The 19,743-nt window shown below is 37.5% G+C and overlaps 2 protein-coding genes and 1 long non-coding RNA gene across 3 annotated transcripts in view; 1 reads left to right on the top strand and 2 right to left on the bottom strand.

Annotated features, from left to right (window-relative positions):
* Window positions 1-1,613: 1,613 nt before the first annotated feature.
* LOC122018605 (mannose-specific lectin-like) overlaps window positions 1,614-19,743 on the bottom strand; it is a 38,532-nt gene continuing 20,402 nt past the window's right edge. The window contains exon 2 of the mRNA XM_042575969.1: window positions 1,614-1,685. The gene's annotated coding sequence lies outside the window, so the exon portion shown is untranslated. The remainder of the gene's footprint in view (window positions 1,686-19,743) is intronic.
* LOC122019445 (mannose-specific lectin-like) lies at window positions 1,719-2,537 on the bottom strand. The gene has a single exon (XM_042576908.1). It carries the CDS (start codon window positions 2,535-2,537, stop codon window positions 1,719-1,721), a length of 819 nt encoding a protein of 272 aa, XP_042432842.1.
* LOC122018606 lies at window positions 7,788-9,056 on the top strand. Its single transcript, XR_006121837.1, has 3 exons — window positions 7,788-7,864; window positions 8,879-8,933; window positions 9,014-9,056. It is a non-coding gene; the product is annotated as an uncharacterized LOC122018606 (long non-coding RNA).

The raw sequence follows: 19,743 nt of genomic DNA, 5'->3' as shown, positions 1-19,743 counted from the left end.
CTTTAAAATCATCTTCGTCCATTGAAACTTTTCCTTGCCCTTGGGTACTTCAAAACCAAATTCCATTATTAATAATAAATCAAAGTCTGTTTTGAAAATACCTCCATTCTCTTTTTCAAGCTCGCGAACTCCCCCTCAAACTTTGGTGGGTAGATGCTTGGTCCGACCATCTCATGTGCTTCGTTCGACGGTTAGTCCTCCTGGAACAGTTAGGTTCTGATATCACTTGTAGGACCAGGTAGGCCGGCTGGAGAGGGTTGAGTTGCATGAAAACACTAAAACACAGCACCTTTCTCGTCTTTCAACTTAGATTAGCAACAATAACATAAAAATAAACAATACGAAACTAAAAGAAAGAGACTCAGAATTTACTTGGTTACAACCGGGATGGTTGTTAATCTAAGGCAGATGAAAGCTCACTAAGAATCTCTTTTGATGAAGGCGGAAAAGCCTCTTACACACACTAGCATCGTAAACTATTGTTAGCAAATAAATACACAAGTTGTTGCTACATTCCTAGGTCTAGGAGTCTTTTTATAACCCCTGAAAAAATTTATCCACAGCTTGAGGGTACCTCAAAAGGCTTTGGAGAGCCCCTCCAGCGAGGCGCAGTGGATAAAATTTTATCCACTGTGAACGACTACTTTGACTGGCCGAGGACGCCTTCCATACTCATGGAGGGCGCCCTCCATGCTTATGGAGGGCACCTTCCGCCTGAAGGTGGAGGAGGTGCGAGCGCGCCTCGGAGGCGCATTCAATCTCCTTTGAGGGTGCCTCGATCAGTCTTCATCAGCTTCTCTCACTCCTCTGTTGCTCCGAATGTCTAGGTGATTGCAGCCAACCGAAATAGAGCTCACCTGAATCTAATTTTCGACCTTGTATTTTATATCACTATTGTTCTCGCAAGAGTTAGATATATATAAAACAATTTACACTCACATTGGAAAATTTATTTGTTAAATTAAATTAGACCTTCCACGTATTTTAGATCATGATCTCTCATGTTAGAGTTAAATTAAAATTGATTTATATAAAATAATTTATAATATAGACAAAATATATATTTATATTAAAGCTATGTGAGAGACAATAAATATTAAAAGAAAATAAAATAAAAAAATAAATTCACTACCTTAGCGATCCTCTAGTACCGACCCTATAAATATAAAACGAGGTATATACAGATACACAGATAGAAGTCGAGAGAGACTGACACACTATATATATATATATATATATATATATATATATATATATATATATATATATATATATATATATATATATATACCTTTAGGATGATAGTATCCACTATTTTTAACTTATTCTCTAGATGATCTCTAAAATTTAAAATAAAAAAACCTTCTCCTCCAAAATTTCAAACATTAGCCAATAATATTGTTTCATATTATCAAAGCTGGAATTGGTTAATTAGATTCTACCTTTTAATTTTATTTTTTCAATTTATATATGTGTGCTATTAGATTTCTTTAATTAATTATTTTTTTTCTTTTTTCAATGCAATTCAACTAAAAAAGGCAGAGCAGATAGATAATTTAGGTGATCGACTCACACCAACTTAACAGTAGGTACGTACACCAGAACAACGAGGCTACGTGCTATGTCACCATGTAGCTAGCAAATTATTATTTATGCCTCGCTTCAATTTATTCGCTTTTATTTAATAGCTACCCATGCATCGTTCGTGGTGAAGGCAACTATTTTTTAGTCATGGCGATCTTCCTGTTCGTGGGTTCATCGTTGGGGATCGTAAATATAGGGCTGCCGTAGATGACGACGTGGCCGTCGCGCTGCAGGACGAGGATGTACTTGCCCTCCGGGCCGCGGGTTTTGCTATCCCAAATTTGGTTGAAGTTAATACCCTCGAAGATGACTAAGTTGCCGTCGGTCTGCATGCGGGCGAAGCACCTGCTACCTAGGTTGTTGGTTTCGGAGGACCACATGACCTGGTTGTTGTTGTCGTCGTACAGCACCAGGTTGCAGTCGGACTGCATGACGAAGGTATAGTCCCCTTCTTTGAGGGATTCGTCGGTGCGCAGCTTGTGACCTCCATAGAGAATGTTCGTGGATTCATCGCTGCGGCCCCTTTTGACGATCACGGCGCCTTTGGAAGTGGCGGTGTTGGAACCGGGGGGGATGGACCATATAGAGCGGCCGAAGATGACGACGCTGCCGTCTTTCTGCAGGACGAGGATGTAGTTGTCCTCCTCGCCGGCGGTGTTGCTCGACCAAACAACCTGGTCATTGTCGTTGCGGATGACGAGGTTGCCGTTGGTCTGCAAGTGGGCGAAGCAGTTGTTGCCTAGGCCGTTGGTGGGGGAGGACCACACGGTCTGGTCGTTGTCGTTCAGCACCAGGGTGCAGTCGTCGGACATCATGGTGAATTTAAAGTTCCTTTCTCTGAGGGATTCGCCGGTGTTCAGCCTGTCACCACCAAAGAGAACGTTGTTGGCCATGGAGGAAGGCAGGAAGAGGCCGAGGAGGAGAGCAGCAGAGAGCATGACAAGGGAAGCCATGGTTAAGCTACGGATATCACTCACTTCAGTCAAGTGATTGCTTGTTTAGAGTATCATGCAATTCCCATCTATTTATAGAAGAGATGGTGGTAATTTTATTTATTAAAATTAAAGCATTCGAAATTATACCAAGTGGTTGTGCGGTCGATAATCCAGGTAAATAATTTATCATTTATTTGTAGAGTAGGACAAAACTAGCCAATAAATATATGCCACTTCACTTTAAGTTCTCTACCATTAATCGGCAAATATTAAAAAAATATATATAATATTGACCTAATTTTTACGGAACGTTATTCTGCCAACTCATCCACATTATTTGGTTGACAGTAAGTCATAATCATGGTGAATTTATAGTCCCCTTCTCTAAATATTTTATCCAATATTTTTACGACAAAAGTTGTGTAATCTAGAAGATATTTTTTGATCGATCATGAAAGTTCTGATAGGTCATGAAAGAACTGATTTTATGGGTATGTAAGAAAAGAAGTCTAAATAGATTAAGAGCGGATGTTAGATAAATATAAAATTCTGACAAATTAAGATTAATCAGATATTAAACATGGGATGGAAAGTCTAAACAGGTCAAATAAGACCATATATTTGGCAATCACGAAGATCTTATAGATCAAAGTTGATCGCAGGTTAAACATAAGATAAAAAGTTTTAATAGATCAAGGTTAATCAGATGATAGACAAGTAAAGTCCTACACTATAAGAAAATTGATATTTAGCGATGAAATATTTTGTCGCTAACATATTAATGTTCGTCGCTAACAAATATTTCGTCGCTAATAATGTTAGTGACAAATTTCGAGGATTTCGTTGCTAACCTTTGTTTTTTAAAAAAAAAAAATATTTTCAACATACTCTGTATACACATTTACAAATCCACACAATCATCACAACTCTAACAACAATATTCACAATAATCACAACTCTAACACCAATATTAACAAACTTATACAATATTAACTCTAACAACAAATTCACAAATAAACTCACAAACAACTCATAGTTCGTCAAGTATAAGTTCACACCTGTAGCAACATTCACAAACAGATGCAAGTACTCAACATCAATGTCTAACATCAAGTAACGCAACAAATAAAGTACACAAGTAACGCAACAAATAAAGTACAAACAAGTAACAAGTTTAAAACATGAAGTTCACATCTAGAAATCCACAACATCAAAGTCTACAAGAAATAAACTTCGCAACATCATGTTCATATCCAAAAATCCACAACATCAAAGTCTAAGAACGAGGAGGAGGAAATGGAACCGAAGATGAATCATGGATCAAGGAATCTAATGCTCCAGGTGTCTATCGGTTAAGAATTTGTTCAAACACATCTTGTCTTGATTTCATTGATGCTAACTCATCTTGAGTGCTTGCTAATTGAACTTTGGTGTTACTAACTCTTCTTAGGTGGATTCAAGTTTTTCACGTAATGCGGTATTAGTTGATCTGGTTAAGGAGATGGCATCTAAAGAAGTGGACCTAACTAGCTTTGGCTCACTTCCAAGTCCTCTAATGTATCCCGAACGAGTGAATGAACTTTATGTGATAGAAGTTGTAGATATTCACTGCATAAATAAATATTTAAGTTATAATTTTAAAATGAAATATAAACAATAAAATTACATAATGTAAAAATTTACTTTTTATATTAGTCAACTTCTTTATAATTGTTGACAATATACCAATATACTTTCTTATACAAAGTCAAAGGTAATTTCATATTATGTTGGTTGCCAAACACTCTTGCTTGTTGTGAGAAAACACTTAAATTTCATGTTACTGGTTGAATATCTTTGTTTCATTCTGTCCTACTAAATCTTGTCTCAATTTGACTCGTTAATAAAAAACTGAAAGTTAATGCCTCATTTATAATATACCCCTCTGCAATAGATCCTCCAGGTATTGCTTTATTACAATTATATTTTTTTAGTCTGCCTAAATATCGTTCAATGGGATACATCCATCGTGACGAAACAGGTCTAGCTAACATAGCTTCACGGGGTAAACGAACTGCCAAATGAACCACAATATCAAAAAATACTAGAGGAAATATTCTTTCCATCTTACACACTATGAAGACTATTTCTTCCTCCATTTTATATAAGTCCGCTATATGTAAAAATCCTGCAGTTATCTTTTTGAAAAAAATCACATAACTCAATTAGTGTGCCACATATATCTTTTGGGAAGAATTTACGTACAGTAGATGGAAGTATTCTTTGCAACAAGACATGACAATCATGTGATTTTAATCCATGTAAATTTCCATCATCTACATTCACATATCTAGATATATTAGTAGCATATCCATCAAGAAACTTCACAGATTTTAAAATTGATTAAATGCACGTCTTTCTTCCAATGTCAGCGTGAAATTTGCATATGGTTTACTAAATTTATCTCCAACTTTCTTTAAATGTAATTCACTTCTAATCCCCATATCATGCAAGTCTAACCATTTTAAATGTATCCTTTGACTTTCCATCTATATTAAATAATGTGTCAACCAAAGCATCCTAAATGATTTTTTCAATGTGCATCACATCTAAATTGTTCTCAACTTTAAATTTGGCCAATATAACTAAAAAAATATAGACTTCTTTACTCTATTTGTATCATCCAAAGATCATTGCCGGTTTTTTCTTAATGTAGGATCACTACAACAAAAATGTTAAACGACAACACCACAAAGACAATAGTTTTAGATGAAACTGTTGTAAATTTGGTAAAAGACAACGGTTTTAGAAAAAAATCGTTGTCTTTGAGCTCCCATAAAATACAAAAGACAACAGGTTTGTGAAAACCGTTGTCGTTGAGTAATTTTTTTTTAAAATCAACAGCACATTTTACAACGGTTATCTAAAACCGTTGTCTTTAAGCGCTGTTTTAGGGGCTACGACAACAGTTTTGATAAAACCGTTGTCTTTGACTTTATTTGTTCCGTCATTTTCCCTCTCACAATTTTGCTTTCCCTCTCTCCGCAAATTTTTTCGGCGCCTTATTTTCCCCTTCACATTCTCGATCTCTAAGCCATTTTTCTTTCCCTCTCCTCATATAATCTCTTCACGCCATCCACTACTATGTGCTCTCCTCTCTCCCTAGTGAGCTAGGTTTCTGAGCTCGACGAGGCCCTTTGACCTTCCACTACTGCTCCTTCGCCAAAGGTGGCACTCCTCCGTCGATTCATAACTTGTTCGTCTTGTTGAACGAAGAAGACAGCTGCTCATGGAGGACGACGATTTATTCCTCCAACAGTTCGATCCAAAAGACTTGGAGATCGCAGCCGAGTTCCTCACCAATTGGCTTCCACTTCCTCACTCGATCCCTCTGCGACGGCTACTCCACCACTGTCCGAATCTGCATCGACTCCCTTCGCCCAAATATCGCATTTCCTTTCTCGGTTCTTAATTTGTTGATCCCTTTCCCTTTGGAAGAATGCTAGATGACTTAGTTCGCTGGGGTGGTGCTCTTCTTTAGGGTTTGCTACCGAAGCTGACGCGGATGCCTCCGGGTCCACTTCCACGGAGGATCAAGCGTCTTATGCCTCTGCTAGCTTTGCTGCCCCCTTTCCCGATGCCCAACCAACTGGGTTGGACCCGGATCCGACGTCTTCCCCAGAGTCCCCTCAAATCCGAATGTCTTGGGCCGACATGGCTCAAAAAGACAAGCTCAAGGAGGCTGTGGCGCAGGAGGAAAAGACGGAGGAGTCAGGGAGAACTTTGATTGAGGGAGCAGCAAGAGTTAAAAGGGAGATTGCAAAGAAGGAGACGGGATTTTCAAGAGAGCAGAGGGAAGAAATACACTTTAGGAATGTTGTCAGGAAGAAGGATTTCATATACCTGGAGAGGGCTAATGACAAGATCGTTAATATCCTCAATGTCCTCGAGCAACATGCTGGAGTATTCAGCACTCCCAAGCAAAAAAGAATTGTGGATCTGGTCTATGAGCTGCAAGAGAAAGGGAAGAATCATGAGTTGGGAGGTGAGTACAGCATAAAAAGATTAGCTTTAAGCAGTGTTTATTTATTTATTATCAATCCTAAGCTAATGATTCAAGAACCCTAATGGAAATTGGGCACCTTTTTAGAAATAATGTAAAAAAGATCAATAGATAAGAGAACTGAGAAGCAATCATCATCATCAAATCATATTGTTCTTTTGTTAGTTTTTGTCCAAATACCTACCGAACACAAATATTGTGCTGACTTAACAAATATATGGTTGATACATGGTTTGTAGTTTCACTTCATAAATGTTGAAGACCCTCTTGGATGACTAACAACTTCTATGTGCTCAAGTATATCCATTTGTGCTTTCTGTTTGTTCGCTTGAACTAATAGTATGAACACTGATCCAGAAAAAATTATAGTGCGCACATGTATTTCTTTACCAAAGGTTTCTATATTATATATACACATATATGTCTACTTGTGATTAATTAAAAAATAGTTATATGTGCATTATCCGTTGATAATTTTTTTGTTAACATAGGGTCCTTGTCAACCTGATGTGAAACAATGTGGATTTTATGTGATGAAATTTATGAGAGAAATTATTGAAGGAAATGCTACCAGCTAGAAGGATTCATTTTTCTCAATGGTAATATTTGACATATGCTCAAGTTTCTCGAATAATTTTCTTTATTTGATATTGCTTCTTCATTACTGATTTTTTACTAATATAATCTAGTTTTATTAACAGTTCAGGTTCTAGCCGAGCTATTCAGCTTGCCTCAATTGCAACAAGTGTGAGTATTGATTTGCGAGTTTTTATTTGATGTGAAAGCAGAGGATACTTGACTGAATGGCACCTAATGCTGAAACTTTGACACCTTGATAGATTGCTAAGTGACAATGACTTCAATGGTACACTGAACATGGGCAGCAACTTTAGCCCACAACTACAGCTTGTCGATTTCAGAAACATTTCTTGAGATTGACATTTAATGATAAGCTATGCATATTTCAAGTCATGTTTGTCTTTCCATTTATTAGGAGGCCCTGACTGGCAGCATATATCCTGAGCAGAAATTGAGCTAGCACCTACCTACCGTCTGCCAGCCAAGTTGTTTTTGTATGCATTGCTTGTTCCTTTTAAGTTCTAGATCAGAAGGTGCATCAAAGATTGTCTTCCATCTTGCATTTGATTAATGATGCCTTTAATTCTTTTTCTTCTTTTTGCTGGTTTAACATTGAAAGATTAAATTGATTATGCTATTTTTTGCAAGATGAATACTTTCAAGTAAACAAAATGTCAACAAAACATAATGGATATTTTGTAAACAATGGAAAATTAGAGCAAATGTAAGCTTCTGCCACATAATTCGTTTTTCCTTGGTATTTGTTTGCTTTATTTGCCATATTTGAAACAACTGTTTTGTTTTATGCTCTCTAAATATATCTTTTATTTAAAGTCATCTCAGGTGTGACTGCTGTTGTCTAGAATTTCAATCAAGTATTATAGTTTTTGGCCATTGTGTTATCTGCAGCAATGAAATCCGAAATTGCAACTTTAAGCAACATTCTATTGTGGTTATATATATAAACTTATTTATTCTTAACTGATGCAATAACAAAACAAACCCTCAAATTACATTGAAAATTGAGACAAAATTGAAGAAGCACTGGAAAGTATCTCACACTGAGTACAAAAAATGTCACAATAATCCTAAACTGAAATATTAACATGGATATGCATAGAATGTTGGATACAATCCTAAACTGAAATATCAATGCAGGACTGGACTTGTTACACCACAATTCTATTAAATACTAATACTTCTTAACAGTTATACTTAAGCATTTGAATATAATTTAGAATCTACAACTAGTTAGCTTTTCATGAATTTCCTTGGTATGGTTGACTGCATAATATTGGCAGCTATTCTAGTATGTCCTTAAAATGGAAATGTTTTCAAATCTGTGAACGTTGTCGCTGCAAACTCTTTTCTAATTTGTAAGCCGCTTGTCATTTTTTTTATGCTTGTCTTGAGACAGTTTTTAATATTATTGCATTATCTTTTTTAAGGGAGGCTGCTAATAGTGACGTTAATCCAACATGTGGTGGTTTTTTTAGCTAAGATATTATGGTCTTTCTAATTTATCTGCACTTTCCTTGGGTGTTACCTTTGTTAGCCATTTATCTCAAGAAACACAGAAAATGGTAGAATATATTCCTAAAATGGTCTCTTCTATCTGGAATTTTCTTGAAACTTGATTTATGAAGTGACAATATTATTCATTGGCTTTGTTGCCTATAGTGAAATTCAATGAATGTTTTAAGTTGTGCTCAATTTATCTCAATGAATGTCTTGGCAGATAAGCTGAGTCAAGCATCAAGAAATCAACTAGTTTTGGTGTCACATAATGTTGGGTAAGTAAGACTTAAAATATCAGTTTTAATTTATTGTTTTTGAGAAATATGCATGCAATAATTATGTGATTTGTGTATAGTTATCATTGGATTCTCACAGTCATTGATCCATATAAGGAGACAATTTATTTGTTGGATTCGCTTAGTCATCGCATTCGTGACGAGGATTGGAAATACGTAGTGGATATGTGAGTACATATTTTAATTTTATTAAGTATTTTTTTAATCAGTAAAACTCTCATATGTCCATTCTTATTGATGTATAAAGGAGCATAAGATTGTTTAATTCAAACAAGGAAAAAAAGGGAAAAAACATGTTACATGGGAAGTAATAAAGGTATGCATGTATACTTATGATTAAATTATAAACAATTAATCATGTATATAAGACATTTACAATTTGTTTTTAACATAAGGTCCTCGCCAACCATATTTGAAACAGTGTGATTTTTATGTGATGAGATATATGAGAGATATTATTGAAGAAGTTGATGTTGGATTTTTGGGCCGCAAAAACCGCCTTTTTGCGTTGCGGAAACCCCGAACCCCAAGCCACCGGATCCGTGCTAAGTAAAATAGTTTCGTAAAATTTCGAGTACGAGTTTCTTACCTCTAGATCTACACTAGAACTACATGGTTGAGAGATTTTACCCTTGATGTGATGCCCTTCGCAATCCCGCTCGTCCAAAGATTCGTCGGATCTCGAGATCGTCAAGTGTACGATCCTCTATGCGTATCCACACGAACAAACTAGGTGGAGAAGACCAAACAAAGGTGTGCTAGCTCCTTAAGTGGTTCGGCCAAGGGAGGAGAGGGAGAGAAGAGAAGAGCTTGAGGAAGAAGATGGAATGAATTCACTTATATGAAAAATCAATTTTCATCCTTAAGTGGTCGGCCACATTATGGCGTGTAACTCCCATGGAATATCAAGAGTCACAACTCTTGGTAACTCCCATGAGGTGGCATTTGGTCAAGTCAAACTTGACCAAATGAAGAAACCTTGATGATGTGACATTGGTCAAGTCAAAGTCAAGTCAAAACTTGACTCTTCATCTTCCTACTTAGGTCAAGTCAAACATGACCACTTCTCTCCCTTGGTTGATCTAATCTAACCATTTGATTCAAGCCAATTTAATATAATGAATCTAATTTATTTAATTAAATTGATTCAATGAGTCATAATCTAAATTAGACTTATTGAACATATGAATCAAATTGAGTCCAACTCAATTAGTTCAATTAGGATTACTCTTAATCCAATTTGATTCATCACATGAATCTAATCCTCTTGGTTCATCATATGAACCTAATCTCCATCTAATTATCCTTTGTGTGTGACTCTATAGATTCTTATAATGTTGGCAATGCTCCTAAACCCATTTAGAAACATAAGTAATAAGCGGTATCTAGCAACACATCATTACTACCCAAGTTATAAGAATGTTGAGATCCAACATCACCTTGTGACTACTAATTATGACTCCTCACAACATATGACATTGTTCTTCTATCCTAGACATCTAGATTGATCAATGTGAGGCATAGACCATGTCATCCTCTAATCAATCTAAATCTTGAACTCCAAGTAGACTCACTCAATCAAATGAGCGCAATATCTCATAATGACTTATTTGGGCATGGTCATGCACTTCGTGGTCTCACTCTATCAAGAATATCGATGTCGCTCCCGTCATATAGGAGGGATAGATCTCATCTATAACACTCACATCCCTCTACATAATTCGTTACATACCCAGTAATCGCCTTTATAGTCCACCCAATTACGGGTGACGTTTGACGAAGCCAAAGTACGTAACTCCTTATGTAGGGATCCATGATGACTTTAGGTCCAAGGACTAGTAGTCATACTAATAGCCACATGAGAAAGTATATCACACTCATATAACGATCCATGATACTTTCTCATGGCGGGTCATTCAGTATACATTCTCCAATGCATACTCATGTGTCAACTTGATATCTCTATATCCATGACTTGTGAGATCAAGTCATCGAGTTGACTTACATGCTAGTCTTATTGCATTAACATTGTCCCTGAATGTTAATACTCGACTAGGAATGATTAAGAGTAGTGTTCCCTATATCATCTCACTATCGATTCAACCAATCGATTGGTATAGGTAAGAACCTTCTACTCAAGGACGCTATTATAATTAGTTTATTTGTCACCAATACAAGTAAGCATAATAACCAAAATCAAATGTATTTATATATAAGAATAGGATACAATGAGTCCATACAACAATCATCAAATGATTGACTCTAGGGCTCTAACTAACAATCTCCCACTAGCACTAGTGCCAATCAGTGTAGGCTCTAAGGCCTAATGACCTAGTGTGACCATCATGCTTTCTCTGTGCCAAAGCCTTGGTCAAGGGATCTGCGATGTTAGCCTCTGTGGGTACTCGGCAAATCTTCACATCTCCTCTATCGATGATCTCTCAAATGAGATGGAAGCGCCGTAGTATGTGTTTGGTCCGCTGGTATGAGCGGGGTTCCTTAGCCTGTGTTATAGCTCCATTGTTGTCACAATAGAGCTCAATAGGGTCAGCGATGCTAGGAACCACCCCAAGTTCAGTGATGAACTTGCGAATCCAAACTGCCTCTTTTGCTGCTTCTGATGCAGCAATATACTCGGCCTCTGTTGTAGAATCAGTGATTGTGTCCTTGTTCGAACTCTTCCAGCTCACAGCACCACCATTTATGCAAAACACGAACCCCGACTGTGATCGATAATCATCCTGGTCGGTCTGGAAGATGGCATCACTATAACCCTTTACAGCTAGCTCATCATCGTCTCCATATATCAACAAATATTTTTTAGTCCCTCTTAAGTACTTAAAAATATTCTTGACTGTTATCCAGTGACTTTCACCTGGATCTGACTGGTATCTGCTCATCATGCTCAAAGCATACGAGACATCAGGACGAGTACATAGCATGTCGTACATGATAGATCCTATGGTTGAGGCATAAGGGATCTGATCCATGCGGTCTCTCTCCTCTCTAGAAGAGGGACCTTGAGTCTTCGAAAGACTCACGCCATGTGACATCGACAGAAATCCCTTCTTGGAATTATGCATGGAAAATCGTAGAAGTACCTTGTCAATATATGTACTCTGACTTAGGCCAAGCAACCTTTTAGATCTATCTCTATAGATCTGTATGCCTAGAATGCGGGATGCTTCACCTAAGTCCTTCATTGAGAAACAAGTCCCTAGCCAAGTCTTGACAAACTGTAGCAAAGAGATGTCCTTCCCAATGAGAAGTATGTCATCCACATACAAAATGAGGAAGACAACTATATTCCCTACAACCTTCTTGTAGACACAAGGCTCATCTTTGTTCTTGATGAAACCAAACTGTTTGATGGCATCATCGAATCGAAGATTCCAGCTCCGAGAAGCTTGCTTCAGTCCATAAATGGACCTATGCAGCTTGCATACTCTACTAGTATGCTGTGGATCTACAAAACCCTCAGGTTATGTCATGTACACATCCTCGAGCAGGTTTCCATTCAAAAACACAATTTTGACATCCATCTGCCATATCTCATAGTCATGGTATGCTGTAATAGCAAGCATGATCCGAATGGACTTAAACATCGCTACTGGAGAAAAGGTTTCATCATAGTCAGTACCATGAATCTGCTTGAAACCTTTATCTACAAAGCGACCCTTATAGATAAGTCCATCCATGTCAGTCTTTCTCTTAAAGACCCACTTACACCCAATGGGTTTTACCCCTTCAGGTGGATCAACCAAAGTCCATACTTGGTTGGTGTACATGGATTCCATTTCGGATCTCATGGCCTCTAGCCATTTCTCAGAATCTGGTCTCATCACAGCTTCTTGATAGGTGGTAGGCTCATCCTCTATGAGCACAACGTCATCATGGTCAGACAAGAGAAATGAGTATCTCTCAGGCTGACAACGTACCCTATCAGACCTGCGAAGAGGTATGTCTACTTGAACTGGTTGGTGTTCCTCAACTCTTTATGGAGCAACATCATCAACAACATTTTGTGGTTCCAGTTCAACTTCCATCGAGACTTCAATGCTATGGTCCGCATCTTGAACTTCTTCCAGATCGAACGTACTCCCACTAGTCTTTCTAGAAACAAAGTCCCTTTCTAGAAAGACCCCAGTTTTTACCACAACTACCTTGTGCTGACTGTGAATGTAGAAGTAATATCCCTTAGTTTCCTTGGGATATCTAATGAAATAGCACTTATCAGATTTGGGTCCGAGTTTGTCTGAGACTTGACGTCTAACGTAAGTCTCACAACCCCAAATCCTCATAAAAGACACCTGGGCATCTCTCCCAGTCCATATCCTATATGGTGTCTTTATCACGACCTTGGATGGAACTCGGTTGAGTATAAAAGCTGTCATGTCTAGAGCATAGCCCCAAAGAAATGTAGGAAGATCTGTGTGACCCATCATAGACTGTACCATATCTAATAGGGTACGGTTCCTCCTTTCGGATACACCATTCCACTGTGGTGTTCCAGGAGGAGTGAGTTGGGATAGAATCCCACACTCAGCTAGATAGTCATGAAACTCATGGCTAAGGTATTCTCCACCTCGATCTGATAGAAGTATCTTAATACTCTTGCTAAGCTGGTTCTATACTTCATTCTTGAATTCTTTGAACTTTTCAAAGGATTCAGACTTATGTGTCATCAAGTACACATAACCATATCTACTGAAGTCATCAGTAAATGTGATGAAATACCTGTAATCGCCTCTAGTTGCGACATTGAAAGGGTCACATACATCACTATGTATAAGTCCTAACAAATCAGTCGCTCTTTCACTGTGCCCACTAAAGGGAGTCTTGGTCATCTTGCCTAGTAGGCATGACTCGCACGTCTCATAAGATTCAAGATCAAATGAGTCTAGCAAACCATCCTTATGGAGTTGGGATAAGCGCTTGTCATTTATATGACCTAAGCAACAGTGCCAGAGATAGGTTTGGTTCATATCATTTGACTTGAACCTCTTGGTATTTATGTTATAGATAGGACTTTCAAGGTCTAGAATGTAGAGTCCGTTCATCAGAGGTGCACTACAATAGAACATATCTTTTAAATAAACAGAACAACATTTATCCTTTATTATAAAAGAGAAACCTTTCTTGTCCAAACAAGAAGCTGAAATTATGTTCTTAGTTAAAGTAGGCACATAACAACATTCATCTAATTCTAATACAAGCCCAGAGGGCAGAGATAGATGATAAGTTTCTACAGCAACAGCAGCAACCCGTGCTCCATTGCCTACTCATAGGTCCACCTTGCCCTTCATCAATGGCCTGCTATTTCTCAGCGCCTGCACATTAGTACAAATGTGAGAAGCACATCCGGTATCTAATACCCATGATGAAGAAATAGATAGATTGACTTCTATAACATATATACCTGAAGTGGAAGTCTCACTTTGCTTCTTCTTAAGATCTTCCAGGTACACCTTGCAGTTCCTCTTCCAGTGCCCGGTCTGACCGCAGTGGAAACATGTAGCATCCTTGGCGACCCCCCCTTTAGGCTTCAGTGCCTTACCTTTGCCCTTGGCTTGGGACTTTCTTTTTCCTTTAGGCTTGCCCTTGCCCTTGTGTTTCTGAACCATCAAAATAGAGTTGGGCTTAACCCTCTTAAGGTTGAGCTCAGCAGTTCATAACATACTAAGCAGTTCGGGCAGTGGCTTGTAAATTTCGGTCATGTTGTAGTTTAGAACGAATTGACTATAGCTATCCGGCAAGGATTGCAAGATCAGGTCAGTGGCCAGCTCTTGGCCAAGTGGGAATCCCAACCTCTGTAGGTTTTTTATGTACCCAATCATTTTGAGTACATATGGGCCTATGGGAGTCCCATCTGACATCTTGCACTGAAATAGTGCCCTTGAGATCTCAAATCTCTCGTGTCGCGCTTGTCCTTGATATAGTTGACGAAGATATTCAACCATATCATAAGCACCCATTAACTCATATTACTTCTGAAGCTCAGAGTTCATGGTCGCGAGCATTAGACATGATACATCTAATGCGTCATCTTGATACTTCTTGTAAGCATCTTTGTCTGCTCGCGTGGCATTGGCAGGAGGAGCCTCCGGAATGGGCTGCTCTAGAACGTACAGTTTACGTTCTTAGGTGAGAACTTTTCTCAGATTCATGTACCAGTCCAGGAAATTTGCTCCATTGAGCTTGTCCTTGTCAGTTTATGTTCTTGGGTGAGAACTTTTCTCAGATTCCTGTACTAGTCCAGGAAATTTGCTCCATTGAGCTTGTCCTTGTCAAGGACAGAACGTAGAGAGAAGGTGTTCGTGTTTGATGTCATGGTTATCTACAACAAAAAAAATACAGAAAATAAATAACATATTCTTTTTAATCATTTAATTAGGTCTTTAACTAAATGATGCTCCCACTGAATTCTATAATTCAAGTGGGACAAGATCCACATCATACTATGCCTTGAGTTAGCTTTGGCTAAATCGCCCAAGACTTAGTATGATCGGTAGGTAACTAATTATCAATTACATCTCTATGCAACTCTTGTTTATAGGATCAAGATCCGCATTTATATTAAAACTTGAGTTAGCTTTGGATAATTCGCCCAAGAGTTAATATAAATGTGACTTTGACCTATCTACCAACTATTTGGAAAATGCCTATAGTTAAACTCGATCCAATTGAGTTAACTAGTTACTCAATCTAATTGAGTTGTACTCACCCATGCGTTGATAGGCGGAACCAAGATTGTTCCTCCGTACCCTACCAAGATAATATGTATTGCTCTGCTTTGGCAGATTCAACAACACATGTGATCGAGGTAGTGATAGGTATCACGGCATGGTAGGCATTTGAGTTGACGCGATTGAGATTAAATCTAATCGATAGGGTGCATCTTGTACACGATTTAGATCTAATCTAATCGTTAAGGCGCTAATTAATTACTATACTAGCATGCATCACATATACACACACAAGAAATTAATTAAATATTTTTTTATGATTAGTCATGGCCCTACTACGATCTTCTCGAGCCAATGAGAAGATCGGATGGTCAACCTAGGGTCAACAGCTTCTCAAGCTCCTTGCTTTGACCACCTTGTGTTGCTCGCGCCCTTCTCGTAACTCCGTCTTGAGTGGACCTTCCACCGCTCCAATTTTGTACATTACAAATTTTGAAACTTGAGTTACATTCAAGTCTAAACTAATTTACAACAAGAATAAAAAGAGAGGCATGACGCGCAGGTCGCGTATCAAGTATACAACACACACAACACAAATGACGACGCGCAGGCCGTAATATGAATTACAACACAATTTTCAAATCCAATTTGGGTCTTTTGGGCCATGACTAACACAAAATAATACATAATTCTAAATTATGTATTTTCTATAATTTTCTGTAATTTTTACTACAATTTTTATGAGTAAAATTCCCGGCGTTCCCGTTTAGCGGGTTTTCGGGCGCAATCGCGGAACGAAGCCCCTTGCGGGGTCAGGGGCAGCGCCCCTACCCACGATATAACCATCGCGAGTGTTCCTTAGTGATCCTACAGCACCTTAGCCCGCTGTCCGAAAAATATTTGGGGCGAAACCTTGCCGTTTCGGAAAAATCTTCTCGGTAGCCGAAGCCTACAAGTGTCTAAACACTTGTGCTTCGCTTCTACAAGAAAAATACCCATAAAAACTATAAAAATAGGAAATTCACAGAATATTATAGAAATTATATTTTTCATAAAAATACAAATTAAACTCATACAAGACTTCGAACGTGGCTCTGATACCACTGTTGGATTTTTCGGGCCGCAAAAACCGCCTTTTTGCGTTGCGAAAACCCCGAACCCCAAGCCACCGGATCCGTACGAAGTAAAATAGCTTCGTAAAATTTCGAGTACGAGTTTCTTACCTCTAGATCTACACTAGAACTACATGGTTGAGAGATTTTACCCTTGATACGATGCCCTTCGCAATCCCGGTCGTCCAAAGGTTCGCCGGATCTCGAGATCGTCAAGTTACGATCCTCTATGCGTATCCACACGATCAAACTAGGTGGAGAAGACCAAACAAAGGTGTGCTAGCACCTTAAGTGGTTCGGCCAAGGGAGGAGTGGGAGAGAAGAGAAGAGCTTGATGAAGAAGATGGAATGAATTCACTTGAATGAAAAATCAATTTTCATCCTTAAGTGGTCGTCCACATTATGGCTTGTAACTCCCATGGAATATCAAGAGTCACAACTCTTGGTAACTCCCATGAGGTGGCATTTGGTCAAGTCAAACTTGACCAAATGAAGAAGCCTTGATGATGTGACATTGGTCAAGTCAAAGTCAAGTCAAAACTTGACTCTTCATCTTCCTACTTAAGTCAAGTCAAACATGACCACTTCTCTCCCTTGGTTGATCTAATCTAACCATTTGATTCAAGCCAATTTAATATAATGAATCTAATTCATTTAATTAAATTGATTCAATGAGTCATAATCTAAATTAGACTTATTGAACACATGAATCAAATTGAGTCCAACTCAATTAGTTCAATTAGGATTACTCTTAATCCAATTTGATTCATCACATGAATCTAATCCTCTTGGTTCATCATATGAACATAATCTCCATCTAATTGTCCTTTGTGTGTGACCCTATAGGTTCTTATAACGTTGACAATGCTCCTAACCCATTTAGAAGCATAAGTAATGAGCGGTATCTAGCAACACATCATTACTACCCAAGTTATAAGAATGTTGAGATCCAACATCATCTTGTGACTACTAATTGTGACTCCTCACAATATATGACATTGTCCTTCTATCCTAGACATCTAGATTGATATTAATCTAGAAGTAGGCCATCTACAAGTACTTCCATATCCTGATTTACAGCCTCTAGAACTTCTTGTTCCTCAAGTACATAGTGTTCATGTGGTGCCAGATCTTGTAGTTATCCCCATTAAGTTTTTCACCTTTGTTGAGTTCAGCTATTATGTTTTTGGTTGCCATAATCTATCATAAATAAATACATTATTTAGTATTCAGTGTATATTATATGTATGCAATTTATGATTGACTTAATATTACTTTGAGTTGGTTTACAAAATCAAGTGACAACTATGTTTTCACTCATCATCCGTATGACCAATCAAATTAATATTAATCAATTCTATTACACACATCCCAACAAATGAACTAATCATTTATAATATCATGAATTCTTTAATTAAATGAACTAATCATTTAATATATCATGTTTTTTAATTAAATGAACTAATCATTTAATACTTCATGAACTAATCATGCATCATGTCAAGCAAACAACATAAATAAATGAACACATCATTAACATAAAATTATTCTGCAAATTGTTAATATATAACTAACTGACATGAATGAACTGGACTAACATATTGTTCATACAAAACGACAATCACAATAACAGAACTTTAGTAAACTAGATAGGCAACTACCACTCCCACTAGGATAGACACTTGTGCAGTGGTCAAAATAATCCCTCTCAGCGTAGACTCATATGGGGTAATCACAGGCAGGACAGCTTCAAGGTTCTCTATTGGATCCACAATTGGATCCTCTTCTGGTTCCTCCTCGATCATTTCCGGGTCCTCTTCGAACTCTTCCGGATGCTCTTCAGTCATATGATGAAGCATCTCCTCACATAATACAGAATATGTGACGCGTCCTTGATGACACCCCCAAATATAGTCTGCTATCATCTTTGGATTTTCTGGCAATGAACGCATCAAAACCCATATCATATAACTGTACAGGACTAGAAACTCTTCTCGCTCAAGTTTCCAAAACAGATCATCAAACCGTCCAATGTGTCCATCGACTCCATAAGTAGAGTTATACTCTATCTCCTGAATTTCCTCCTTAAGCTGATTTCGTCGCACTTCACGATGAGTCAATGTGGTAATCGTCTGTGCCATCTGAAAAATTGAAAATAAATAAGTCAGTACAAAACCGACTAACCAGTACAAAATCGGTTTATTTCAATTTATACAGTCATAGTACCAACATAATAAATCGAGAAAAATAAATCTTCTCGATTTTCAGGAGTTTAAGTCGACAATTAGAACTAATCTAATTGGTCAGGCCCATTGAATCGGTTGATTAGGGATCCAGATCCTAAGCTCGGTCCATTGTTCTTAATTAGAATTAATCTAATTAGACAGGGATTTTTATACCTATATTCTGTTACTTTTAATCTAAGTCCATTTCTACCAATTTCAGACTTATTGATCAAACTCAGGTCCGTTTGATCAAATCAATGCCATTGGTTTAAGTCTGACCAATTAGAACAAATCTAATTGTTTTGATCAAATCTGACCCATTAGAACAACTCTGGTCATTTGATCATATTTGGTCCAAGTCCAATTAATCAACCTAAATTGATTTCGGGTTTGGATCAAATTGGTTCGGTTAAATCAACTAATGATTTAAACCTGAACCGGATCTAAATGGACCAAAATTACTCTAGACCATTTATCATAAATGGTGAATTAATTGAAAGTAATTTTCAATTAATTAACGCATGCAAATAAAATTAATTGCATTAAATAAAAATAATTAAACATGCATGTACACATTTAAACCATGCATGAATTAATGAGAAATTTTAAATTATTTTATACAATCTTTTGTTTTTTTTTTTAAAAAAAACTTAATCCTATTTCCTTCCACCTCATTCTGTGAACATATCAAAGTTTGTTTTTAATTTGAAAAAGTCAAAACAGAAACTTGATATTTATCTTTTCCATTTTTCTTTGTTGCACGATT

Source organism: Zingiber officinale, chromosome 9A (assembly GCF_018446385.1).
Source record: "Zingiber officinale cultivar Zhangliang chromosome 9A, Zo_v1.1, whole genome shotgun sequence".
In the NCBI taxonomy this organism is placed as follows: domain Eukaryota; kingdom Viridiplantae; phylum Streptophyta; class Magnoliopsida; order Zingiberales; family Zingiberaceae; genus Zingiber; species Zingiber officinale.
This window is presented reverse-complemented; position numbering and strand designations above follow the sequence as displayed.